General features: G+C 43.6%; 3 protein-coding genes across 6 annotated transcripts; 1 reads left to right on the top strand and 2 right to left on the bottom strand.

The window, feature by feature from the left end:
• Positions 1-3,084: 3,084 nt before the first annotated feature.
• LOC135243448 (inward rectifier potassium channel 16-like) lies at positions 3,085-13,327 on the bottom strand. Of its 2 annotated transcripts, XM_064315311.1 has the most exons (3): positions 12,888-13,327; positions 12,727-12,780; positions 3,085-4,831 (listed from the first exon to the last, which is right to left on the bottom strand). In XM_064315311.1, the coding sequence occupies exon 3, from the start codon at positions 4,771-4,773 to the stop codon at positions 3,667-3,669; it is 1,107 nt and encodes a 368-aa protein (XP_064171381.1). In that variant the 5' UTR covers positions 4,774-4,831; positions 12,727-12,780; positions 12,888-13,327; the 3' UTR covers positions 3,085-3,666. The 2 variants fall into 2 exon arrangements, with proteins under 2 accessions (XP_064171381.1, XP_064171380.1); XM_064315310.1 differs by having other exon boundaries at positions 12,727-13,327.
• A 663-nt stretch (positions 13,328-13,990) lies between these two features.
• On the bottom strand, positions 13,991-19,308 carry sb:cb1081 (sterile alpha motif domain-containing protein 9-like). 2 transcript variants are annotated; one of them, XM_064315284.1, is made up of 2 exons: positions 19,187-19,308; positions 13,991-17,235 (listed from the first exon to the last, which is right to left on the bottom strand). In XM_064315284.1, the coding sequence occupies exon 2, from the start codon at positions 17,106-17,108 to the stop codon at positions 14,346-14,348; it is 2,763 nt and encodes a 920-aa protein (XP_064171354.1). In that variant the 5' UTR covers positions 17,109-17,235; positions 19,187-19,308; the 3' UTR covers positions 13,991-14,345. The 2 variants fall into 2 exon arrangements, with proteins under 2 accessions (XP_064171354.1, XP_064171355.1); XM_064315285.1 differs by lacking the exon at positions 19,187-19,308 and adding an exon at positions 19,057-19,168.
• Positions 19,309-21,311: 2,003 nt separating this feature from the next.
• LOC135243447 (5-hydroxytryptamine receptor 3A-like) lies at positions 21,312-27,652 on the top strand. 2 transcript variants are annotated; one of them, XM_064315308.1, is made up of 10 exons: positions 21,312-21,415; positions 21,756-21,823; positions 22,186-22,331; positions 22,623-22,667; positions 23,596-23,702; positions 24,053-24,222; positions 24,684-24,799; positions 25,311-25,521; positions 26,732-26,896; positions 27,238-27,652. In XM_064315308.1, exons 2-10 carry the CDS (start codon positions 21,766-21,768, stop codon positions 27,483-27,485), a joined length of 1,266 nt encoding a protein of 421 aa, XP_064171378.1. In that variant the 5' UTR covers positions 21,312-21,415; positions 21,756-21,765; the 3' UTR covers positions 27,486-27,652. The 2 variants fall into 2 exon arrangements, with proteins under 2 accessions (XP_064171378.1, XP_064171379.1); XM_064315309.1 differs by lacking the exon at positions 21,312-21,415 and having other exon boundaries at positions 21,422-21,823.
• The last annotated feature ends 107 nt before the right edge of the window (positions 27,653-27,759 follow it).

The raw sequence follows: 27,759 nt of genomic DNA, 5'->3' as shown, positions 1-27,759 counted from the left end.
AAACTTCCATCCATGCTCACTTTCCTATATATATATATGTGTGTGTGTGTGTGTGTGTGTGTCTCAATTAGAAACTCAATTGTATGATTAGTATGACTGACTGTGCCGTTGGAGTGCCTTCGGGGGATCCTAGAAAGACAACCATTGAAATCCTTTCAGGTCACCTGGTGTACACGAACTGCTGGCCCTAGTATTAAGCCTGTAAAAAAAAATTTCCAGGCACTCCGGAGTGATTTCTACGCAGGTTATATTTTGAAACATACACTCCATGGGAATTGAATCTTTTGTATTGCTACAGATCCAGGTATAGCCTACTACACAGCCGCCAGATGAAGGATGGATCCTACTGTAAGTGCAGCATTTACCGGCAGCCACGTTACTGTTTTAGGTCAAACAAATGTGGCTTTTCTTCGCGTTGTTTACGCTTAGAATGTCAATCACATATAAGCATATGTTGTTTTTTTTTTTTTTTACTTTGTATGGTAATACTGTTGCTTTGTCAATGATAAAACGATCTGAATAGTGCATTAATTTGTTTGCAATTACGTCTTCACAGAATCTGGATAAATTTTTCAGCATCCTGTTCTTGCCCTTACTGGCCGAAATAGTTACATCACAGAACGTCAATAAAAGGTTAGATAACCCGTTGGCATGTTGCTCTACAAGAAGAAACACGTATTGTTAGTGTAAAAATCTCCACTTATTTCGAGTACAATTCTTCGTGTCATTGCGGGGGCGAACATTGCCCCATTAACATGAAATGCCGGCCTGACTAGTTCGGTCTCGATTGAAGTGGATGTTAATACATTAGCCTACCGTGCAGTTTGTTCTGGGATTGTGTTTATCAATGAGCTGTATCGCGATGCGGACGCGTTGATTTGTGTTTAGAAAGTGGGACGCACACAGCGGCTTTTAATACACTTGCTGGAAAACGAGTTTTTTTCTCTTCTTGTTACCACTTTTATCTCCTGCCATAAATAATTAGGGCTATTTTAAACCTTCGCGTGCTGCGGGTTCTGTCTGTCTCACCTCACTGCGTGTGGGGAATTTTCACTGTTGAACCGAACATGTTGTAGCCATTCAGACCACAAGGTGGCGATCGCTGGTGAAATATCTCCTCGCTGGTGTTGCATGGCTGCTTGCACATGGGCTCGTTTTTCTTCCAATCAGTTAACCGTCCTTGCTTATATTAGGTGACTAATTAATTTATGTCTTCCTTAACATACTGAATTTAGATAGATCTTAGTGCACTGTGCAATTACACCATTAATCATTTATTATTTGGTGCTTTGATGCTTGTCAGACACAGCAAAGGAACTATTTAGACACAGTACATGTGCTGTGTAGTTAACTAAATAAAAAATACCTCACACATGCCAAATGGAGAGAAAGCAAAAAATAGGCATATTAGTAAGGTGTTGCCTACCCCAGAAAACGCACAATGAATCGACTTGCTTGTATACTTTCACTGTACATACAGTAGTAAAAGTAAACCTGCAGCATTAAAGCTGGTAGTTTTTGTGACGGGTAGGTCATGAGACCTAAAAATCACAGATGTCTTGTGGGGTGCGGGTGGGGGTGGAAACACAGAGAACTTCTTTATTTGCTTGGAAAATTGTAGCATTCAATATTCATGCTAAATCCACACTCTGACAGGAAGCACAAAGGGGTACACTATGTATTAAAAGCACATCATGTAACTTTCTTAAAAACAAATTTGCAGAATGCTGATTAACTTGGGTCTACAGAAACAAGGCCAAGGGATGAAGAAACGGATGTGAAGGTGTCCAGGTCGGTTTGCTTATGTGTATCAGTTGACCTTAACATTACAGTATTGCTTACTGGACTGTAAATGACATTTTTCTCATAACACAAAGTGAACTTATGAGGTCATGAAATTATAGCATCGCCCCCCAAACCCCGCCCCCCGCCCCCTTTCACCCCATGCTCCCAAATTAGAGAATGCACTTTGATCCCCCCCAATCATACAATGCACTTTGGTCAGGACTGATCAAAACTACACACACATAGGGCGGCAGCGTAGCATAATGGTTGCTTTGGGAACTAGTTTTGTAAATGTAGAGATTGTAGTTTTGATTCCCAGGTGGGGCACTCAGTTCCCCAAAGAGAGAGACCTGAATCCCCCTGGCCTGTAATCGCATCACCCTCCCCCCCCCCACCATGTTTATATCATGCATTTAATACGTATACTGTGTGTGTGTGTGTGTGTGTGTGTGTGTGTGTGTGTAAAAACAGATAACTGATATAAATGGGTGCCAGGATGCATTCCTTTATTGGAGACAGTGAATAAATCAGAAGAGGGTTTGTGCAGAGACAGATGGAGAAAGAACAATATTTATTTCCAAGACAAAGTCCTGTCAAACTCATAGTATAAAAAAAATTAAATAGGTCTACAATAGCAATAAATTTACATGCTTAAAAAGTGAATAGACAACTATATTACATATAATAAGCATCTGAAGGTTAAAACAAAAAATAAACTACAAAATCTGACCTTCGAGTGTATAGTGTGGTCCGTTTTTGTATTACAGTACAAATAGAAGGATCTCATTACAGAGCAATGAATGCACTATATAAATGTAATGTCCAACTTTTAAGTGCACTAAATGTAAAATACACCTCTATACTATTCATGATTTTCTATTTAAATGCATATACAAATGGAAATATGGGAGAACAATTGTTTCCTTTTTTGGAAAAAAGTAAAACTCTTGTACAATTTTATATTTTACAGACCAGGAGCTGAACACCGCTTTGTTCCTGTCCAGCCCTGGAAGTTCAACCAGCAGTTTGTTTGGGGCGCTTCGTGAAAAATCATGAGGTTTTGCAGGACCGTAATTGCATTTCAGGTCATGTCAAATTAGGCAGAAGCCAGGGTGTTATCTTTGAGCAGCGTTTCCCAACTGGTGTGCTGCGGCACTCTGGCGTGCCACCAGGCGAGGTCAGGTGAGCCGTGTGAAAAATCCTTTCAAAAAGATTTTATTGTTCAAATTAATTAAAATAACTTAAATGAACAAATCGCATGCACAAAATCCAAAATAAATGTAATTAAAATTCATTTCGCTTAATTAAAACCCCAAAAGAACATTTAGGCCTACTAGTTGGCACGTCACATCAACGTCAGGGGGGGGGCTGCAGGGTGTTTATTTTTTATGCTTTTGAGAGTGGTGTGCCATGAGATTCTGTAAATTCCGTGCCACGGAAGGAAAAAGGTTGGGAAACGCTGCCTTAGAGTATATAAAATATGTAGAGACAGCGACTCCAATAGAAACCTATGGGGAGCACATCAGAACCAGGAAGTACCGTGGACATGCTCAGTTGTGTTCTTGGTCATGTGTCTACATCACGCGTACAGCGAGGATAGCACAGACATTGGCTAAAATAAATAATAAATAAAACAATTATATCTTTGTCTGTGTGGTAGGAAAAAATATTTTACCTCGGAACAAATAAGTGACTTTTCTTCCCAATATAACGCACGGAGTTAACATCAATATTCGAGTGGAAGTATGTTCATTTTCCTGTCAAAAATGAATGGAGCCCAATGGGGAAACTTGCTTTTTGAGCGGAAAAACATGGATATCAGCAGGGGGCGATATTACTTCCGGTGCTGAGTTTGAGAACTGAAAGCTGGCCCCCTGGGTGTTACAGCCAGGCTTCCTGATAGGTGCTTGTGGCAGAAGTGACGGTAATGACGGAGCCGTTGACGGTCAGCGGGCGTGGCGTCGTCCTGTCGTACTCCGCGGCGCTGACCTGCGGCACCGGCACGGCGACGGTCTGGTGGAAGGCGGCGTAGTCGGTGTGGTAGTGGCTCCTCCCCACCTTCAGCATGTCCTGGAAGCGCTGGCCCCAGCGGATTTCCGGGGGCGTGTAGGAGGTGCGGGTCTGGTGCAGGACACCCGTGGAGTCACCCGTGTAGGTGAAGGTCACCACCACCTCGAAGTCGTCCTTCAGCAGGTCCTCGGGGCCCAGCCTGTACAGGGGGCTTCCTGGCACCAGCCTGTGGACAAGGGTGGTGGGCGTGGCCAGGATAATTTGGTCGCACTCGATCTCCAGGTCCAGGTGGGACAGGGCCGCTGCCCCAGAGGGTCGCGGCACGTGGCGGATGAGCTGTGCCTGGGCCACGCCCTCCAGGATGTGGTTGCCACGGAAATCGCCCAGGCGCCAAGACAGGCACATGACGCCGTCGCGCAGGTTGACCACCGCGCAGCTGCTGAAGCCCACCGTCTGCGCCCGCTTGCGGGCGGACGCCATCTTGGCCACCACGATGCCTATGACGACCGTGTCGATGAGGCAGCTGAGGATGTCCTGCACCGTCACCACGACGATGGCCTCGGCGCAGTTCTCGGTCATGCCGCGGAAGCCGTAGCCGATGGTGGCCTGCGTCTCCAGGGAGAAGAGGAAGGCGGCGGTGAAGCTGCGCACGTTTTCCACGCACGGGCGGGTGTCCGCGTCCGCCAGGTCGCCGTTGGCCAGCGCGATCGTCCAGTAGAAGAGCCCGAACAGAAGCCAGGACACGATGTACGAGAGGGAGAAGATGAGGAACATCACCCGCCACCTGGACTCCACCAGGGTGGTGAAGATGTCCGTCACGTACAGACCCCACCCCCCCGGGGAGTGGCGGAAGGTGACGCGGCAGCTGCCGTCCCTCCCCACGTAGCGGCGTGTCTTGCCGCCCTCCGTCCGCACGCTCAGGGAGGCGGAGTCGCTGGAGCGACTCACACCATCGTAGAGGTCACTCTCTGAGTTCATCTCGTCTGGGAGGGCGGTAGTGAAAAGGAACGATCCTTTCTGCCTGTTTCGGTAAGTCCTGCAACACCAAAGAAACAGACAGTCATTTTCTTAAGCTCTTTCTCTCCCCCCCCCCCCCCCTTTTAGTTTAAAAATGTGCTCTCAGAAAGCGAGAGGTGTCAGATTGGAAAGTCACCCAATTTATTTTTTTTTCCACCAAGACATGCACTCAACTTGATGTAAGTGCACCTGCAGATAAATAAATAAAATAATGTTTTTGATAGTCGTTGTCTGTGCTCTGACCCCTCTCACTGGACTGCACAGATACCGCAGAGCAGGGACACACCAGGGCTTGTGACTGAGCCTAATTTTAGCTCCTTACTTTAACGAGTCCGGCACCGATGATGGCGCATAAAGAGGGGGTTGTTTTCTCCCACAAGGCGAACGTTTGCTGAAATTCACAGAGCTGCTCTGCCTCGGTTATGTCCTGACAGCAGACGAGGCCCTGCCAGTTAGTCACAGCCCTGAACGTGCTCACCCGCCTCCAGCTGCAGCCATTTGACGGTCTGGCTTAAAGAGAAAAGCACAGGGCCAGCAGACCGTCTCAGAGTAAGCACAGACTGCTGGGAAGATGTCAATAAGGTCAATGGCTGATTCAAGTTGTAAATCCGTTCAGAACCTCTCAGCTCTTAACTCAAACCGTGCTTTCTTTTCATGGTCCATACACAACGCTCTCCAGCCATCTCACTTACTATTTTTGCCCACTAAATCAATAGAGGTGCCTATCCTGTGAACCGTTTCTCTCTGTGGGTAAGTCAGCACAGGATGCTTAGAGAGTGCAGCACCAGTAATCTGCTGCCCTCCAAATGAATTCACTAGAAGGGGTGCTTCTGCATGAGGGTATTGATTTTTGCCGGGGCATTTTAGAATTAGAATTGGCTTTGAACCGTGTGCTGGATGCTGTGGTTGTGCCTGTGCGTCATAATTCCTATTTTCCCGTGAGTATCAGCCTGCAGCTGCATATAGACTGTGTGCACCAGTATCTTTAGAGTCGCCAGCTGTCAAGGATTGGCCGGGGAAACTCTGGGAATTGGCTGCCGTCTCCCGAAATGCAATGAATTCCATGAGTAAAAATTTTTGGTCGTTGTTAAAAAAATAAATATTGTGACGATACACATTTGCCATTCTGGTATCTTATTTTGATTGAGCCACTCAGTCCTGTGCTTTGACAAACGCAAAATCCTACACATACTTGAGTACCTGATTGATGGACAGGTCATGTTGTGATTCAAGGTAAGCAGAAGCACCCCCACACACAGACATGCTGGTTACCGTCTTTCGAGTTGCTAGTTTTTCTTGGTCATAGCATTGCTGCCTTGTGTTATCTGTGCTGTACGTATGATTGTGTATCCGTGGGCTATAGCACAGAATGAGTATTTTGTGCCACCTCCAGAAAACCCCCCAGTGAAGTAGTGCCTTGCATTGCAAAAAAAATCTGGACATAGTGCATCTGGCCCTAGCTGCATATTGCATGTTGTGCTAAGGTTATTCTGATGTCCAAGTGCAATAACAAGTAAATAAATGCAGTGCTGGGCAAAACTCACAGGCTACCTGAAAAACTCAATGTTTATAGCTATTTAAACATCTTGGCAGTAAGTGTTTATACGCTTGTGAAAACACTATATCCCATTTGAATAAATACAAATACGCATTAATGCAATGACTAGTAAATAGAATGTGTTTTCCAAGAAGTCATTAATATTTTCTGAGATGCTGGAAGAACACGGGTTTGGTTCCCTAGCCTCTCCTGCAGGCACCCCAGACATTGCATTTGTTTGTAAAATTCCACCACCAGCACACCTGACGCAACTAAATGAGTTATTCATTAGCAGGTGTGCAGGCGGTGGAATTTCACAAGCACATGGAAGAGCTTGGGACACAGGATGACAGTTATGTTTAGGACTGAGATTGAGACCCGGCACTAACACTGCAATCTTAATTTTTGCTTCTCATTTTGCAGTGAAAAGTTTTCATACTTTCAAAAGTATATTTCCATCTATGTCATTGGCTGAATTGGCGATATTTAGATTGTTTATCATCCATTTAAAAATAAAAATCTGCTATTTGAGATGACTCAGAGGGCAAGACTTTGGGTTAGAAAAATGGTATGCATTAGGGTTGAGGCTTGATTAGGATTATGTTTAGAAGCCAGGGAAAGGCAAGCAAGAGTCTGTCCTTGATTTAGACGACCGAAATTTTCTCAGTATTGGGATGTAACACCAGAGACTAATGTATTTTGTTACTTTTAACGTGAGTTTGTTCAACAGACCTGTAGTATCACTCAGCCTTTGCGGAGTGCTTGCTGGGTACTCGTATGCTGAGGACCGATCAGCGCACTTTGGCTCGGTGTGGGTAACATAAAGGTACTCAAAATGCAGAAAAAATCCTAACTTTCGAGGCCGCTATGAAGGACATTTCTAAATTGAGTGAAAGCATTTGGAATCCTGTGAGAGTAATTGGAATCCTGATAGAAAATTCCCAACATAAGCCCAGGAACAAGGCATCCCTCCCTCCATCCCTGCCTCCAACAATCTGGAAAACTCCTTTGTTGTCATCGGGGGGAGACATGATCAGGATGTACCTGTTGTACTTATGGAATGATGGGTGTCTTGTGTGCTAAGAAACAGGAGAGAGGGTGGTGTGTGGTGTGTGTGTGTGTGTGTGTCTGAGAGATAGAGTGTGAGAGAGAGAGAGAGAGAGAGAGAGAGAGAGGAACATGTAACAAAACTCGCACCTTGCCCTTCTATTGATTTGTTGTCCCTGTTGATCTCTATCTTTCATCACCTGAGTGTGTATAAAAGGATTAACTCTGCTTTCAGAAGAGGGGAATCTCTTTTCTGCTGAGAAAATGTCTAACCTTTAATCAGGTTGGCTTATCTCTGTCAGTGCTGAAGTTTAGGTCAAGGCTGTTGGTTACCCGCCAGGGCTGACCTAGATCAGTGGTGAAGAGAAACTGTTTTCAGATTAAAAAAAAAAAACAACAACAACGTTTCCATGCAATATAAATCAAATTGAACAGCTCCTGAAAAGCAGCCTGTAAGGGATTCCCTTAAAAGCTAGATGAATGTGTATGCAAGCAAAGGCCGCGGATTCAGTCTTACACTCAGAGGTCTTATACGAGCCCCCTCAGCTCGAGAGACTCCTGAATGATACGCTGTCTTTCCCAAGACTCAAAGGCTAGAGGCTGACCTGCCTGGCAAAAGCTTAATGTCATTGATCCGGGATCCGTGAAATGAAAGGCACACTGCATTGGTTGACAAGTGTGACTGTCAAATTGAATCAAAGCCATAGCTTTCCTTTCACCAGGGGCGCCAGCGTTTGCACCTCTACTGTCGTTTTACATCTGCAGTTCAAACGACTTGGGGGGGGGGGCTTGCCCACCTCCCATTAGATGACACCCCACTGCAGCACACATTGCAGGTCTTTGTCCCCGTGGTAGGTAAGTGCATGGATCTGACAGAGGCAGTAATCAGTTTCTCTTTCATTCTCGCCACACGTAAACACATACATTGCCTGCAGGACAGAACTTGGACATCAGTGCAGACAAGCTCTAGTGACTCTTTTTTTCTTCTGTGTGTGTGTGTGTGTGTGTCTGCGTATGGTGAGAAAGAGAGAGAAAGAGATAGAGAGAAAACTGAACCTGTAACTGCGAGATTGTAAGTTTGAGTTCTCATCATGATATGACTGTAGTAGTTTTGTATGAGTGCAATTTCCTGCATGCAAGTGCACATAAGACATTATGCATGCATTGGGGTTCAGGATGGGTCAGCCTTTGAAGGGACTATGGAACTTCAAAGTAACAATGCGGAAGAATTAATGGAAGACTTTGCCCGCAGTAAATCGAGATATGGTGAACAAGTCGGGAAACTGGAAAGCCAAACACAGATTTAAGCATTCTTGCCATTTTCGTGACCACCACACTGACTCATCTAAGCATCAGCTAGCTCTGATGTGAATACGCCCCACCTACAATACATTCAGAACAAGGGTGTTGGCTTTGCTGAGTTGAGGAGAAAATGTGGGTACTGGTGGTGAGCAGACAAACTGAAATCTGGCCAAAATTTAGTAAATTTGTCCTTAACCAAAGAATGGATCCCCCTATGTTTCAAGGGGGTTAAATTTGATGACTTGTTCTCTCAAAAATCTGTTCCCTCGAGTTAAAAATCACTTCCTCAGATTGTCAATTTGCCCCCTCAGATTACTAATTCATGACCTCAACTAATTTATTTAATTCCCTTAAATTAGCCAATCATGCTCTCAAATTACTTAATTCATTCCCTCGCATTATAAATAGTTTCCTCAAATTACTAATTGATGCCTGAAAATTAACTATTTGTTTCATCACCACCCTTTATCAACATTCATCAACACTTTGCAAGCAAACATTGCATGCTTTTTATGCACACTACATGCACAGAGCACAGCACAATACCAAACATAATCCAGAGAGAAGGAAAAGGAAGGCATTCAACCAGAACATCATAGTTTAAAGGAGGGAACAAATTTGAATTCAAATTTAATCCAAGAGCACCAATTATTAATTCAATGGCATGAACAATAAACTCGCGGGAACAAATTAAATAATTTGTGGGTACAGATACTCCACAGCATAACCTCGGAGGGTTCATCGCAAGACACCAACCATTGGTAAGCCTCAAGTAAAGAAGGCCCAGGTTAGAGTTATGAAAGAAGGTTGTATGGACAGTTGAGTTTGGTATTTTTCTGTATTAAAGTGATGGAAAGAGAAAAGTGTAGACAAAGAAAGCAACTGCTAAAGATCTAAAGCAGCTCCCAACATCTTGGTGGAAACATGGTGGAGGTAGTAATTGTGGCTTGGGCATGTATGGCTGCCACTGGAACGTAGTTTGATAAAACGGTGCAGAAGTTAAGCTCTGTGGATGTTTGTGAATAGCCGTGGGATTATATTTGTTAAGAACTGTTACTGTTGAATTTTTCCAATCTAAATTTTTGGCAATTTGAAGGCACACGAAAATGGACCAGAGGGCTCTGCACTGAATATCTAGAAAACCTTTTCACATTTCAGCTAAATGTTTGGGTGCCCCTTTAAAAGAGTAATTAAAATAGTATTCAATAATATATACTGTATACTAAATATGTTACTAAATCCTTTTTTAAAATTATTATTTTAAGTAATTAAATGTAATACTTAATTACTACGACATCGGTTACTATTATAATTATATTAATGACTGATAATAGTAGATGCTTGAAAAATACACTAATGTTAATGGCTTTAAGGTCAGAAACAGTATGCTCAAATGCCAATTTTGCTCATCCCTGATTCACACTGATGTTAGCACCGTACGCATGATTAATGTATTATTTAATGACATGTGGTACTGAAGGACTTTAATTGGCAGCTTTACTGAATTACCCAACCCCAGAATTTGGTGCCACAACCAGCAGCAGGAGAAGGAGAGGCCAGACAGAGGGACCGGCTCCCCCTCACGGGTTTGTCAGCGTTCTACCCCCCCACCCCCCCCCCGGGCTCAGGAAGCACGAGGCCCGTTGTGCGGGGTGGTCAGTGGGGTGGTCTAGTGCTTCGACATGGCCACCTAGCTCTCAGCACTCTCTTCCAGCCCAGTGTTTCCTACTTTAAAAAAAAAAAAAAAACATCCATTTATTTCTCTCTGAAGCAATAGAATCCACCCATGCGTGCGGTGTTCAGTAGTTAGTTGGTCACTGAACCTTATTTGGGTAAATAAATACCTACACAAATGACCCTCCGCTGCTAAGTGTTTCCTGCAAAAGGAGGTTATTAACCTTGAAGGGCTTCCCGCCTCTCAAATGTTATTGTCTGGCTTTGTTCTGTTTCGTAGTCATGAAAGCTGACTTTTACACTACATGGAATTAACAAGAATTCAGTCCTCGATGACTGGATCAACAGAGTCCCAGCCGAATTATGCGTTTTGATCCTTAGAGGACTTCATTACAAGTAATCTTGGCTGAATTTAACTATCTGCGCAACTTTGGAAAGATTATCTTTGGAGCTTGGCAACTCCGCGGCTGCGTTTTTCCACGATCCCGGATCACCATCGGAGACAAATCAGCCGTGTACATGTGTACATGCAGTGCCTTTGCCAAACGGAATTTAAACGCAGCTGAAGTTGGGCTCCATGACCAAACTGTTACCAACCCATTGATTGCCAACTGACCACATCCACTTAAGTACAATGTCCTGCAAAGCATTTTCCAAATTTCAATGCAAGTTTTACTTTGCTCGGATGCATCGGAGGCCATCCATGTCCCGTTTTGTCTTTATTTGAACATTAGCATCATTAAGGAGTGAGGCAACCACATGGTGTAACTGCTAGGGAAATGGGTTTCTGACTTAAAGTTCCAGCTCTTTGAGGCAATTCTGTTGATCCATTAAGCAAGCAACTTAACCTTGAATTGCTTCAACTCCATGTGGATGATAAGAAACAATATAATCTAGGTAATTTCCCTTGGATAAAGGCATTCACAAAAGCAAATAAATTATTATGAGCAATAACCGTGTCCTTTAAACTGCCAAGAACATTGGTTTATTTTGATTGATTTATTGTTATATTGAGTCACCTGAGTTTTAATTGTCTGTTTCAGTACATGCAGTTTCTTTAATACGATGGAAACACTCATTGGTTGGTTTTTATCTCAGTATTTAATCTTTTATTGTAATTATATAATTTATTTTCCAGTCTTTTTAGATTAATTAATTAATTAATTTGTTAGCTAATGAAAGCCTAAAATGAAACCTATAATTTCTACTCTATGGGGCCCAGTCTGCACTCAGTCACTTACTGTCTCAAGCCCTTTTTATGAAGTTAAACTATTTTCCTCTTTGTGTAAATCCTCCATTCAAAATACCATTATGCCAAAATGGCTGTAAATCGACAGCCTATCAGTGTCCTTGTGACAACTTGATTGATTTGCATTTTTGGGCAAATGTTACTCTTTCTCAGTCAGGAGGAAAAGCACACCCTGCATTTCTCTCAATAAACTGGAAAGAACTGTTCATTTCAACAAAGCATTGTCTTCATTGTCTCTTAGTTGTAATTGAAAATGCTTTCCTTTCTCAGTCAATCTCAGATTCTGATAGGTGGGGGTCTCATCGCCCCTGACTTAGACACTCCAGGAGACAGTAGCACAAATTAACTCTCAAATGGTGTGGATCACACTGGGAGAACCAGTGTAAAGCACATGCTGACCCTGAGTCATTAAACAATGCCTTTTTTTTTTCAGTGAGACAGCACCACTGTTTATCGCATTTATTCAGGCCAACTTTGTTTACCAAATGATTGCCGCTGCATGAACTTTGCAGGCCCAACAGGCTTCTTGTTATAAATAATTGGTTTAATTGCCAATAAGATATCCACCATTTAAAAAAGTGACACTTCTATAAATTGATTAGTCACATCAAATCAAATCTTTTGGGTAGTTTTCCAGTAATATTAGCTATCCCACGTCCTTTACCTACAAAATAATCATATTTTTGAAGATTGAATCCTCTGTGTTTTGGAGACATCGAGTAGTAAACTTCAGACACATTTTTTCACCACAAAATGGGTATATCTTTGGAGCCAATCTTTGCGTAAAATAAATTCATTAATCCACTCCTCCTCAGAATGCAAACCAAGCACAAATGAAATGAATCATTAAATCAGTGCCAATACATGTTTTTTTTCAAGATGACAACAGTCTCAACAGTATTTGCTTTGATCATAATGCTCAACAGAAACCTGGAATGCCACCACTTTTATTTTCCCAAAAAGAAGCAAAAATGTCATAAAATTTTTTTTTTTTTAGGAAAGTGTGCATTGAATTTAATAAACACTAAAGGAATTACATTACTGCAATGTGCCATACAGCAAGCTGAGTGCTAACTTAACCAGTGGGATTCAGGTCATGGCTCACCTGAGAGAGAGAAGGCGGAGGAGGCAGCCAGGTGTAAAGCAGAACACAGGAAACCTGGTTAAAGGAGAAGGAATAAGCTGTGTCGACACTTGGAGCGAACGTGTGTGTATGTGTATATAACCGAATTACACGCATACTCAACCACATGGGCGGGGCTTTACCTTTACCGTCAGACAAGTGAGCCTCACATGTACTTTCTCCGCTCTCTCAGGTATGGCCGCTATTTTTACATTTTTACAACCTGTGCAATGAGTTCCAAAGGATATCCCTATGCAGACAGGCAAGTGGAAAGAGGAACAAGAGATAAGTGACACATACTCAAGGCTGTCATTCCTGCATTATCTGCACAATGAACTATTTATTGCAATAACCTGTAAAGATTTTACGGACTGTTTTTTTTTATTATTACTTCATTGTTTCTCAATGTTGTCCCCGATTTAGATTCTGTGTTTCTTTCTCCTCGCGGCAGGCAGGGAAGATCCGGGACAGTTTTGGTTGTGTATATTCCATAATTCATTTGCCAGCCCGTTAACCTTTGCACCAGAAAGCCCAAAGGTCCTTGTCATTAAGAGTGACCTTTAATTGTCTTGGCTGCACTCTATTAGCAGCTAATGGATATGCACCCACATGAAAAGGATGCGACCAAGCTGAAGCTGTAGTGCAGCCCAGGGGACCTTAAGTCTGTTTTTTTTATTGGGTCCACCGTGGCAAGCTGGCAACCTCTGTTTGACTGACTGTCACAACATGGCACCCTCCGCCAGCTTCCCTTTATCTTGGCTCACAGGGACAGCATCAAAGAAGGCTTAATGGATTTTTTTTTTTTTTTTTGGAACACCTGATTCAAGCTAAACTAGAATTCCAGAGACTTTTGTTGTTTTATTTTTGTTTTTATGTGATTATTTAAATCCTGCATTCATTCGAATAATAAATTGATGGATTTTGGAATTGAAAACATAAATCTACTATAATCATCCTGCTTCAGGATCCAGATTTCTGGGACCATAGCACTTTCAGGTCCATTTTTAAATCCTGTGACATCACTTCCTAATCAGCAAGGCAGAGATTTGCATGCACAACATAGAACCATGTTTTGCACATTGGAATCTCATCACAATATTGAAATAGTCTGCCATATGTCAGTATAATTGAGTTCTTCTGTGAAACATTCCAACGTTGTTCTTGTGCTGCAAATAACAAGTGATAATAACAAATGTGTTGGCTGCCAGTCATTACCAATGAAAAGATAGCACACCTCAAAACAGACTTAATGTTGAATGCTGAATTTGTCTTTTAATCAGTATTTTTATATGTTACAAATAGATGTTGACATAATTCTTCCAATGACAAAATGTAGTGGATCCTCCAAATGCTACTATACTATACAATTTACAATTTATACAATTTGAGAGGATATGAGGCGGTTGACTTTAATTCCCTGGCATCACTAATAATCACCATCATCAGGGGGCATTTCTTTGTTTACCTTGACTTTTACAAACCCTCGCATCTTAACCGGCTCTGCATCTATCTCTGAAAATAAGCTTTGCTTTTGAGTCTCAGGTGTAATTTTAGTCAGTTGTGGGGTATCTACAGGACTGTTTTTTTTTTTGCAGTCAGTCTTACAAAGGTGGCTGAACTGGACCAGATGAATATTGAATATCAAAAGCCACTGGCCCTCTGATGTTGAATCCCAAGTAAAATGAAACACGGCCAGGAGAGCGAACCTGGGCTACGTTGTCAGGATGGACCAGAACCTCCCGCTGACCAACACAGGCAAACATTTTTCGGTCCTTGATGATCCCTTGAACCCGAAGGAGTTGAGCGTTTTCCCAGACTGCTTTATTTATCCACAGGTGAAAGGCTCTGCTCTCCTGTGTATCATACTTGGCACTGGCTGTGACCCAACGCTTGACCGTAGACCAGTGGACCAGCCGGCCATACTCCGTCCCTTCCCTCAGGAAGAAGTGAGGCCGAATGTAACGCGAGCGAAGGTGCCTGTGGTAGCACTTCTCATAGGCCTTTTGCAGCCTTGTCACATAGATGTTTAGGTTAGAGTCATCCTCTCCAGGGTTTCTGTTTTGTTGACCCTCAACATGAGTGGGGATCCTCTCACTGTTGCCTGGCCACAGTAACACCAAGGCCAGGAAATACAGCTCCGTTTCATGGTCTGGGCCATGCTCCTCCTTTAGCAGGCTGTGTAGAATGGACGTCAGGATTGTGAAAGGAAGGATGTCTTCCGATTCTGGATCCACACAGCTCAGAGCAATGTTTGAAAGCAGGTAGCACAGAGTGTCTGAGAGGGGCCCAGAAGGTGAGGGGGGGTGCACAACCTCTTTCCACATCTTTGTGATCTCTGTTATCTCCTCAATCGTTTTGTTCATCTCCAGACAGTGCAGCAGCCCTGGAAAGCTGGCAGCGGTTTTCTTTTTGAGTTCTCCGCGAATCCCATCTGTTCCCTTTCTGCCGAACTCATTTTCTATGAATGCAAACGCGACATAGCAGGACGTCACATTGTCACGTGTATAAGATAGGTCCCTGTCCCGTTCTGAGTATGTGAGGAAGCGCTCAAAAAAACTGAATGTACTCTCAACCTTGTCCTTGAAGCCAATAAGCAAGCTCTTAAATTTCCAGAGTGTTTTACTGGTGACCATGCAGCATTGTAAGTCAACTTTTGCTGTCAGCATCATGACCATCTCTTTGGCTTCCTGGGAAGAAAGGCATATGCGCATGTCAATGACAACAAACCGGGCGACCTGCATAAAGCCTAACAGGCCGCTGCAGTTGAAGAAGAACGACTTCCGCGTTGTGCCCCCAGCATCTTCTGACCTGGCCTCATCCTCCCCCTCTGCCACTTTCCACTGCTCCTCAAATGCAGCAACTGCCCTTTTCACCAGCTCCAGTTGCAAGCACAGACTGTCAGGCTTATTCTTCTGCAGATGGTGTTTATGAAGCTGCCCCAAAGTATCTGCAATGAAGGAGTTGTTTGGTAGTATTCTCTTAGCTTCCCGGGCCCATTTCTCTGCCTTTGAATAGTCCTGCTTCTTTAGGTAAAGGAAACGGGCCAGGACCTGCAGTACAAAGGCATTGCGAAGGTACTTCTTGTAAACTGACTCAAGAATGAACTCACAGTCCAAAGGTTTTCTCTTTCTGAGGTCCTCAATAAGGGGAGAAAACTGCTTCCCTGTCGTCCTGTTCACCAGCAGGGCATGTATAGTCAGTGGTAGGGGTCTGCCCCTCTGTTCCTTGTCAAAATCCTTGATCAGTGTCTTTGTCGTCTGACCCAACGTCAATCCAGCAGCCTGAAGGGCCTGACAGCAGTAAGTAGCTATCAATGGGTGAGCCATTCGGACAAAATCTTGACTGACCAGATTCTTTCGTCTTGAAAAGGTAACTAATAGTCCTGTAAAAGGCTCCATCCGATCTTCAAAGGATGGGCCCCCATGAATGGGGTCTGGGGGTCCCAAGAAGGCCTGGCACTCTGACTTTAACAGCGAGGATCCAGGGGCATAGGAGTTCAAAAGTGCCAAAACTGAAAGAAGTTTGGTGTTCTTAGCAGAAGGTTGCACATCATTCAGGATAGGGCTGACCACTTTCTTCACATACTCCTCCGAAAAATTGTTTCCCATGATGTTGAAGCCATGGAATCCCTCACAATTCTGTCCATGGGACAGGCGCACCGAGGCCTCCTTCTCAATAAATTGATCCTTTTCACCATCCGAGAGCTCCATGCGACAGGTGATGTCAGCCTTGCACTGGCGGTCACTTCTGATGCAGTTCAGAATGATGACTACAGGGATGTTTCCATCCACCCTGCTGCTGGCTATACACTGAACCAGGCTGCTCTGAAGAATGTCTGCCATGGGCAGGTTGTCAATGAGAAGGAGGACGGTATTCTGATTCTTTGGCCCTCCCGCCTGGAAGAGGGCAATGATCTGGCGTGCAATTTCCTGGATCTTAGCTTCACTGTCCCTCAGCACTGCACACCGAAGACTCTTCCGGAAGTCCCACAGTACCTGCATGGCCAGCGTGGTCCCCCCACTGCCTGGCTCGTGGAAGAGGTTCACAGAGGACAAGCTCAGATGGCTCTGCCTCTGCCTTTTCACTTCAATGGCAACACTGGCATGTCCGTCCCTCGTGATGAAGGATGACATCAGTGGCCCACCCAGTCCTGCTCTCTTCTCAGCCAGGTAGAAGTTGAGCCACTGGACCTGTCCCCCACGGTAGAAGTAGGCCTCTGTGTTGGTTGCAACGTCATCACAGACTGACAAAGTCTCACATTCATTTGCATATAAGATCTCCAGGCAGGGCAGGGAGTCTAGCAGGGTAGTATCCAAATAGGTATTGCCTTGTTCAGAATTGGGAACGTACTTGCCGGTTTCCATTTTCAATTATAAACAGTCACAGTCAAGCCCCCTGAGACACGTGCTGCTGGGAGATAGCTTACGTTCCTTCAGTAGGGAATGATTCTTTCGTCTGTTTCCAATTGGTTGGGGTGATAGGGAACCAGTCCTGTAATGGAAAAAAATGACAACAGTTCAGCTGTCTGCAGATGATCTGAATTAGCAAGTTGATGAACTGGTTGATTGGAAAATCACCTATGAGCAATGTGCGTGCCGTCACAGCAATGGAATGTTATATTAGAACAGTGGAATGCTCTTTTTTGTCCTGCATTTTTCATCTAACTTGGAACCCCCTTTCTCACCCAGCCCCTTTGCTTTGTTTGCTGATTGGATTTTGTGCTTGACCATTTGCTTGTTCTCAACCTTGGCCCTCATCTTGCCCTCTGCTCACCTTGTAGTGACTCTGGTTACTTAGTGTGCTCCCAGCTGGACTACCAGTCCTTCCATTAGGACACAGCTTTGTTATTTCTCTTTGTTATTTTTCCTTTATTATTTCTGAAAGGACTTTAGGTGGTGTTTTAACTCTCCATTGGGGGTATGCTATTCTGACTTTTGGTTTCAAACCACTGACTAATTGTCCAAAATTCAGCATTCAAAGCCACTCTGTGCCCAGTACCCTTCAAAGGCTAGCCAGTTTTCAGTTTTCAGACTGGGATAGGGAGTTAGGGACTAGAGTTACTGGTTTGTTTGCAGTATATTTCCCTTACCCATTCCCCACTCATTTCCCCTAACATTCATCCTGTTATGGTCTGACTCTACACTAGGTAATAACACAGTGACAATCACATTAAGAATTCCTGTTCACTGATCAAGCAGGGTTATAGGAACAATATATGTACAAATTGACACAATGTCAACAGGAAAACTCAGATTTGATGTGATACTGCTGCTTTTCATTTGATATTGTATGGTCATTCACATGAATATAGTATGGCTATATAGCAAGTTTCACAAGGTATGTTCAATACATGGATAACCTGAGAAATATATTAAATCAGTACACCTCTGTGAATGGCAAATCATTTCCATTATACCCAAGGGTGTGGTACTGGGTAGGGTTGACGCCTTTAAACTACTAAGCAAAAGCCCAGACCAAGGATGCAATAAATACTTATCCAAAACATGTCTGTGACATTAACAGCCAATTGAATACAAGTGATCAGGTTTTTTTTTTTTTCTTCACTTCAGTTCAGCAAACACAAACATTAACACACCAAACTATGTGCATTAAAGTTAAGGACAGTCCAGTAACTGAATAGAGTGCATCTTATTATTTTACGTCTTAGAGCAGAGCATCTCTGTCAGCCCTAAGTGTCTTTTAACTCAAATGGGCACCCACTTTGAGTTCCATGCGGATCACTGTCATAGTCCTCTGCCATATAAGCAAGTCACTGATCTTCAATTTATTAAATGCGTAAGACATTGTGTGTGACACTGAACAATAACCAAAACAAAAAGCCTAAAAAATTCATCACTGAACATTCATAAAAATATGAATATATGCCACACAGCCTTTATGGACAAATATTTGGACATACATTACAGGCATTGAGCAGATGCTCTTATCCAGAGCGACTTACACAATTTTTTACATAGCATTTTACATTGTATCCATTTATACGGCTGGATATATACTGAAGCAATGCAGGTTATTTACCTTGCTCAAGGGTACAATGGCAGTGTTCTACCTAGGAATCAAACCTGTGACCTTTCGGTTCCAAGCCCAGTTCCTTGCCCACTGCGCTACACTAACGCCCCGCAGGACAGCTGCATATCTGCACAAACCAGTTTTCTCAGGGACAGCTCAACTGCTGCTCCCCACCAGGATTTAAACCAAAAACCTGCTGGTTACATATTCTTTTAACAATCACATGGATGGCCAATATAATCAATCCCCATCCCCAAGAGATGAGAGAGCTATAAAACTCACCAGGTGATTCCTGTACCCACAGTGTATGCTGCAGTCTCCACTGCACTCTGCTAGCTCAGGGAATAATGGTGTCTTGTAGTCAGGGAAAAAACGGCTGAAATCAGTGTTGATTTCACTCACCCACACTCACCTGATGTTCAGAAGGGTGATTGCAGATTATTTATACTGTCCCAGACACTCCTACTGCACATAACTCAGTAAAGATTTTGTTTCGTTTCCTCATAGTTGCAAGTAAAATAAAAACAACTTGCTTCCCCTGAAATGAAATCACAAGAGAGGAATGTGTAAGAACTAGACAGAGGTAGCAGTTTCCTGTAAAACGTGTACCTTTCATTATAAACTACTTAATCTCTACCCAATATCTGCTCCCCACGAAAAGTATAGGCTTTATTGTCTCATATTCAGGTCTTTAACTGAATCAAAATAATTCATCTAATAAAGTTATGGAAACTAGAACAAGAGTCCACAAGGATACAACCACCACTTTACGCAGCAGTGTTCTGGTAAGCCAGTCTCTTTCTCAAGGCCTGGGAGCTAGTTTAATAGAGACAAATAATTATGCAATGGGTATGAGCTGCCCTGATTGTCAATGAGCTTCAGTTGCTACCATGCCCGTGAGTGGGGCTAATGCTGTCCATTGTCCTGCAGCTTTCACAGGTTACTGAAACACACACGGGAGGCTAAAGGGACAGCACACAGCACAAGAGATACATGAGAAAAAAGCGATGGCGAGAGAGAGAGAGAGAGAGAGAGAGAGAGAGAGAGAGAGAGAGAGAGAGAGAGAGAGAGAGATCTAATTTACATAATAATGTAAAAAGAATTTAAGCTCTCCTTATGAGTAAACAGAGAACAACTCACTTGCATTGAAATAAAACCAAAAGTAAATGCTAGGGAGTGTAAAACCAAGACAGAAACCAAAACCAAGGCTTAAGTAGTTGTTTCCTCTAAAATGTACACAATATGTTAACTGGTAAATTAAGTGATATTCTCAGACGCTTTCATCTCTTTCATTTCTGAAGAGCCCAGCTTGAGACAAGGCGTCTCCATCCAACACTACTGACAACAAATTGAAGGAGTTTGTGGGCCAGCACAATTTTCCACCACTGCAAGGGGCAGCTCTAGCAACAGCACAAATTCTAACATGCCAGTGCAGTGCTGGTGCAGCAAGCTGGTGTAGTTAAGGAACTGGAAGGTTGAACTTGAATCACAGAAGCATCAGTCATGTTCTGCATGACCTCAGTCTGAGACAGAAGATTGGCGGTTGGTCTGGAATTTCACCATACCTTTCCCCGTTAAAACATTTATTACTGGAAATGATCATTTCAAGTGAACCCTTCCTTATGCATCACTACACTCTGGGTCACGTTTACAAACATACCACATTTTTGCTTCTCTCCCTTCCATTATAAAACAGCAAGACTCCTTTCTATTGCAGCAGATTAAACATAATTTCCATCTACATAGACTTCCCACAAATGAAAAGATGTGGCTCATCTAAGAAATGAGTATATGGGACAATAGAGAGAGAAAAAAAACCCAGAAGAGAACTATGTGCTCCAGTAATATACACAACCATTGTAGTCCTAGCTTGTTAATTATTTTAAACATAATGTGTGTTATTCAGCTTTGTATTGACACTCTTTTTTTTAGAGTTGCCGAGGCATGACTGTCATGTTTAGCTGTCATTCAGGCGCATTGTCCAAACTGTGGCCTTGCCTCTGCCTGCCTGGGACTGGTATAGCGGGGATTAATATTAAAACCTTTTATTCTATTGTATTCAAACAATAATCATCCCTGCTGTCTTCACACAGGTGAACACACAGCACTCCAAAATTGTAGGTCATTGGATATGCGTGTTGTCATTAGGGCTGTTTACACAGCAATGCATGATAAAATCTTGAGAGTCAAATACCCTGTAATAGAAATTGCAGTCAAACATGAATGACGAAGCTTTAGTTCTGGACCACGTTCAGTCCTCGTTGCCTTTTAATTAATTTGCTTGTACAGAGCACCTGATGAGCTCTGTTAAAAGAATACCCTCATTTTACACGCAAGAGGATACTTTCTTTTGTTTCTGGTGGAGATAATATCGCGCACAGAGATGGCGGCATCCCTTTTAAAGAAGACCAGCACGTGAGAGGCGTCCAAAGCACAAGAAATACCCCATCTAAAGAGAGCAGAGGACTCCAGACCCTCCCTCTGCAAAGACGGACGAGGAGTCAGAGCTGAGAATCTGCCTTGCCTCCTCCAGGAGTCACAGACTGGACTTCCAAACTGCGAAGCTGTGGGTAGCAAAGTGAAATTTTAACAGACTACAGAGGTCGGGTTCAAAGAAGAGACAGCAACAGTGCACCAGACGGTAAATAAACCTTTTAGAACATGGTGCATTTATACTGTATATGCTTCATAAAAAAAGATCAACAGAATTTTAACTGTATTTTTAAAAACTAAAATTTGTCAATGCTAACAAACCATCTTTTTTGTACCTTTCAATTACATAGAGTAATTAAATAGCATACTATCGATATTAGTAAGTGCACTAGCATGTGTACAAATAATTGAAGTAAGTGTCATGATCAGATGCATAGGGGAGACCTAACCCATGATTAGCATCAGTATTGACTTGGTGGTCATCCCCAGCCCTCCAGCTTTTAAGCTGCTCTGTTACCCTGTTAATACCTCTATCTTGTTCACTGCAGAAGTACCAGGATGGCAGCAGGTAGCCTGGGGTTCCTGATTGGTTTCCTCACCCTCCTCCACCTGACAGGTGCAAATGGCTTCTTTTTACCACTGCCGGAACCTGTGGGTTCTGCCATTTAAACACTTTTCAGCTCAATATCCAAGTTGGAAGACGGCTAATGGAGTAGGACTGTAATGTTTGGTCCTTAAATTTAGGAAAGATTTGAAGATTTTTTTTTTAATTTTTGAATTCTTACTTTTTCTTCTGATTTCAGTGACTGTCATCAACAGTACTTCAGTTGAGTATTAATTACATTTTAACACTTGAGTCATAATGAGCGGCTTTCAATGTGCATTATACGCCCTTCATCTAAATGTGAATGTTGGCAAATGTGAGGAAGAGCAGGGGGGATTCAGGAGTAATGCCGGGACCCTTTCCGTTACACACAGTCTGCGTATCGACCAGCCCTCCCTGTGTGACCAGGAGATGCCTTTCCCAAAAACTCATAGACCAGGACATCCTCAGCCAGCCGCAGACTGAAAACTGCACCGTGGATGTCTTCCTGAAGCACATCATTTACCAAACAGTGGATGTTGTGAGTGTCGTGTTCAGGTGTATTGGGTTATCTAGATGTATAAGATTTTAATATATTTGTCTTTTTTACCTTTCGATGTTACACTTGTGGTTGGCTGTTGATTGGTTGTTTTCATATTGGTGATGATCACTGAGGATTTGCTGTTTGAGTAGCTGCTGCTGGGTTCTGTGGCTGTTGTAGCTGATTTGTTGTTATTCTTGGCTGTGGTGATGGCAGCTGTAATATTTGTGCAGCCAGTGTTTGATCATTTATGACTGCGATTTCTGTTAATAGTTAATGTTTTATCGGCAGAACACCAAGAAGCTTCTTTTCACCAGCACTCTCAAAGTGCAGATGGTAAGTATACTCAGAGAATAACGGCCGTCCATCGTCCCACACAAATGCCTCCATTAAGATTAGCAATTAATGAGCGGTAAATTAATCTTACATGAAATTTTTCTTTTGACTTCTATGGGGGAAAATTGGAAAACAATAACGCACATACAAAGAAATATGACAAATATTGTAACTGTGCAGGGCACAGTGACTGCACATTTCCTTGTTCGAATACCATAAAGGCCCAGCTGTTTTTTCCCCTGAGAAAGGCACATACTAGGGGGCAAATGGGTGACTCACCCTGTCAAGGCAATGATCCTGTGTTTGGATGTGCCCTGTGGTCTGGTAACAAATCCTAACCAGGCCAGTGCCAAATTGTGCCGGTGGCCCTGCAGAGCCTTAGCGACAGAGCTCAATTAGCCCAAAGCTCCATCCAGGACAGTTGGGTTTCAGTTGGAGGGACTGTCCTCGTTTCATCCAACGGTCTCGTCACACAACAGAGACTCCAACATTCAGTTGGACGCCTGCCGTCTTCATGCCCCGACTGGATATAACGCTCACTCTTCTGATGCAAGTAGGGGAAGGCAGAGCTAGCGGACTGAACGGCAGCACTCGAAACACAGCGAAACCACCTCCGAAAGGGCACGCCCTTATCTGCTCCCTCGCGCTAACAGAATATACTGAACCAATCAGACAGCCTTACGGGCAGAACAGACACTTCAAAGAGGGAGAACAATGAAAGAAAACACTGCTGAGAAAGTAAAGTACAAATGACAAATTTCCTTCAATTACAGTGTGCCAATATTTCAGTCGTTCGGCCGATGTTTTAATTTGTGGGTGTTAAACCAAGCGTGATGAGATTCTGAGATGCCACATTAAATGGACGGAGCGTGGATGTTGGCTTAGTGGGCAAGTGCGACTGCATGATGCTTTATCTTGAGTGGGACAGATTTGGGAGGACCCAGTCCTGGCCTGGAACATGTCGGAGTACCCACATGACCAGGTGATGCTGCCTGCCAAGAAGGTGTGGACTCCACACCTGTCGGTGAAGAACGCGTGAGTCTGCGTCGACCCTCCTTCTGCAGAGGAGCTGGGGGCACAATCACCAGCTCTGCATCCCCCCCCCCCCCCCCATCTTAAAATCACAACCTTGTTAAAGATTTATCTTTTCTTTAATAACCACTTTTCCTTCATTTCATAATGAAATGGAGCAACTCTTTTCTTGGGGGGTTTTGCCCGTTAATTTTGGTGACTGATGAAGTTGCCCTCAAGCTGCTGCTGTGAAGAAAACAATTAACACCTGAATTTAACTGCGAGTCGAATTTAAGGACAAATGACAAAATTAATGGTAAATGCCTGAAGTGAAGGTGTGCGCTTGCCTCTCTGGCACCCCCTGGTTTTTTCAGGGTGAGTTCAACGTTGGAGCACGACTCCAAAGATCTGCTGGTGTTCAGCAATGGCACCGTGGTACACCAGGTTCTCATGAGCATTGTCGTGGGCTGTGACATCAACCTCTACTCCTACCCGTTCACCACGGACTCCTGCCCCGTTTACCTGGATGGAAGAAACTCAATGGGTGAGCAACAAAATGTCCGTTCTCAAATATAAATCATCAGAACAAACACACACAGATTTTCTGCACCTCATCTCTACTGAAAAAATCGGACTAAACTAATTACTGAAGTTCTAAAACTAATGTTCCTAAAACGATAACTGTAATTCCTTGTTGGTTCTAAATCGTACACAAGATCGTCCACCCTGCTTGAAAGAAATGCAGGGTGGGGTTTGTGCCGATATCACTCCGAAGCACAGATCCCACCAATCAATCAAAGTTTTATTTATACCACTCATTTTATGAACTATCAGTCTCAATACACTCATCTGCACACCCCAGCCTAAACCTCCACAAATCCAGTCATGGTAATATTGGCCAGACACCCAGAATTAGTAGTGGGCAGGAGCACAGATCTTTCTACCAGGGAATGAAAAAGCAGCAACAGCGGAAGGGTTAATATTGAATAACCTTTGCTCTTGCAGGATGTGGCAGCATAATTAACATAGGGAAGATATACCCGAAAGGCATCGAACGAGGAGACTGGCGCACGGATTCAGTGGGCGACATCAGAGACAAGAAGGGCTACACGTACCTCTGGGTAATCACCAGCACCATCAGTCCACATTTGTGCCCCATCAGCATAGATAGCTCGGGTTTATGTGTTAACACAATGCCTTTCTCATTTCCACCACACTCTTGTCTTTTCCACCACAGAGGGAAGTGTGACTGTGGTGGAAATGACATTTCTACAGTATTTTGTGAAAAACTTCAAGGTAGCTTGACATATTAGCTTTGATTTGATAGCTAGCATATGATGCATGCAAAATACACTTATTTAACTTAAAAATCCATCCTCTTACAAACTTCCATGAAGGTACAGCATGTTCAAGCAATATTTACCTTCATTCTATTCATTCTTCAATAGCTGTACATGAAAATGTACATCTCCATATCAGACATGTGCTCCGTTGCCACTGTCTAGTTCCTTAGCAACCACCTAAACAATCTCTCATACAGACTTTTTAAAGGGAAATTACATTGCTGTGGTGGAAATGACGGTGACCCTTGTACACCCCAGATTCGAACCCCTGTCACCTCTGAACCTACAGGTGACGTTGAGCACCAGGTCGTTTAACCCCATGGTGACGCTCATCCTCCCCAGCATTCTGATCATGCTGGCGGACGTCGCCAGCTTCTCCCTGCCTCTGGGCGGCGGGGAGCGCAACTCCTTCAAGGTCACGCTAGTCCTCAGCTTCATCATGTTCCTCATCATCCTCTCCGACATCCTGCCCGGGGACAGCCTCTGCAGCCCTCTGATCCGTGAGAGCCCTTCTACACGCACGCATGCACATGCACACACACACGCACGCAAAATTTGTGCAGGGTTTGAATTACAGGAGAATAAACCCCCCCCCCATTGCGTGATCTCACAGACACCCCCCCCCCCCCGAAAGCCAGAGTGTAAATCAAACCCCGCCTTTGTTTTACATTACTGTCAGGTATCTAATGTTAATTGAGTAGGACAAGTGTGTTCACGGTCCATACAATATTGCACTGTTACTAAGCAGCCTGCTCTGGTTGATGTGACTGCAAGAGGCTGTCTGTCTCTCCCCCTCTCCTCTACAAACATCAAAGGAAAGGTCCTTGGGCAATGAAGTCACACTGAGGCCCTAATCTATGGACAATCTACGCTGTCTCCTTTCCTGGAGAGTGTAATTGTCCCTGAAAAGACACCAGAACACAAAGCTATTTATGGGGTGGCAGGGCCCAGAGTGACCACAGAATAAGGACCATGCTTTCCTTTTTCATTCTAAATTTGAATGTCAATCTCCCGATTCTACTAATTTGCAGTTCGACGAGATCTTTAGCTTTTGAACGAGGTGTGCTTTGTTAGGGTTGGAATGAAAACGTACAGGACGATAGACCGTCTGTTGTAGAGGTATTCAACAGCTGAGCTGAATTACTACCTAACATATATTCAAGTTTGGTCTTGTTAGAAAGAGGCTAAAAGCATGAATCTTTTGATAATGGTGCTTAGCCCTGATTTCAACAACATAAGGTCACTTATAAGTAAATAGCTTTTGGATAGGCTGGTCATAAATAGGAACATTATTGAGATTTGTGTCACTCGTTCAGACAGGAAGATTCATATTGCGCGTTTACACAGGAACATTACTGAGATTTGTGCTGTGCATTTTCACAGGAACATTACTGAGATTTGTGTTACTCGTTTATACAGGAACATTACTGAGATTTGTGCTGTGCGTTTTCACAGGAACCATACTGAGATTTGCATTACGTGTTCACACAGGAACATTACTGAGATGTGTTACTCGTTTATACAGGAACATTACTGAGATTTGCAGTACGTGTTCACACAGGAACAGTACAGGGACACAGGAACATTACCGAGATTTGCAGTACTTGTTCACACAGGAACAGTACAGGGACACAGGTACATTACCGAGATTTGTATTTGTGTTGCGTGGTTCCCCTGCCGTTCTGACATGGCCCTCTGGTGCCCTGGCAGGGTACCATTTCTGCGTGTGCCTGATCTGCCTGGTGATCAGCATGATCCTGTCCATGCTGCTGACCCGCCTGGGGGACGACGGCTCCTTCGTCCCGTTCAGCCTCCCCCGCTGGTGCTCCCAAAGGGACAAGCCGTCCCACGCGGAGGACAGCCCAAACGCTGCAGGTAAATGGATCGCTTACGGGACAAAGGAAGGGAGTCGGCCCCCTCCCCTCAACTCAGTACCCAGAAAATAAATATCTCTGGCTGCCAGTTCAAGAAAATGAGATTAATACAACGATTAATATGAAGCTCGATATGAAAAATAAAGGTTATACTGCTTTGATTTATTTTGTGCCCCTTTTCAGTTTAGCCAAAACCGATATATTTCTTTGTACATGTAAAGTGTATTTATGCCTCATCTCATGAATTGGTTATATGGGGTATGATTTCAGATTTTTTTTTTTAAACCCCATGCGCACCATATGTGTAAAATGTAAAAATGTGAACTGTGATTCACCATTCAGACTCCGAGCCGGAGGCGCCCGGCACCGGGACGGACCCGAAGGCGGAAGACGCAGCTCTCCAGAGAGTGGCGGAATACCTGGAGGGCGTGACCGCACAAGATCGGCTGGCACACAGCCGAAAGACCCTCGCCAACAAGCTGGACAAAATCTGCTTCTGGATCTACGTGCTGTTCTACATCGTGTACGCAATGGTCATGGCGTACATGAGCAATTATTACATGTGCGCGGTGGACAACTTGGAATTTTAACCAGGGGGAAAATCTGTCACCTGAACGTGACACAAGCTATTTAGTCTTCTCTTTTGGTTTTCTTTGCATTTTGTCTATAGAAATGTGTTTGTGTTGCCATATTAAGAATATTTTAAAACCCAGAGAAACCTCACCACATTAAATTATATTCTGGTTTGCGAAAAGTCTTAAGACTTAACGTTCCACCTTGCTAATTCCTGCCAGATTTCCAAACACTCGAATTTCACCGACGATGATGAGCAGACACTGCCAGCAGTAAGCAAGAGACACGTGA

This window comes from Anguilla rostrata, chromosome 17, assembly GCF_018555375.3.
Source record: "Anguilla rostrata isolate EN2019 chromosome 17, ASM1855537v3, whole genome shotgun sequence".
Lineage (NCBI taxonomy): Eukaryota > Metazoa > Chordata > Actinopteri > Anguilliformes > Anguillidae > Anguilla > Anguilla rostrata.
This window is presented reverse-complemented; position numbering and strand designations above follow the sequence as displayed.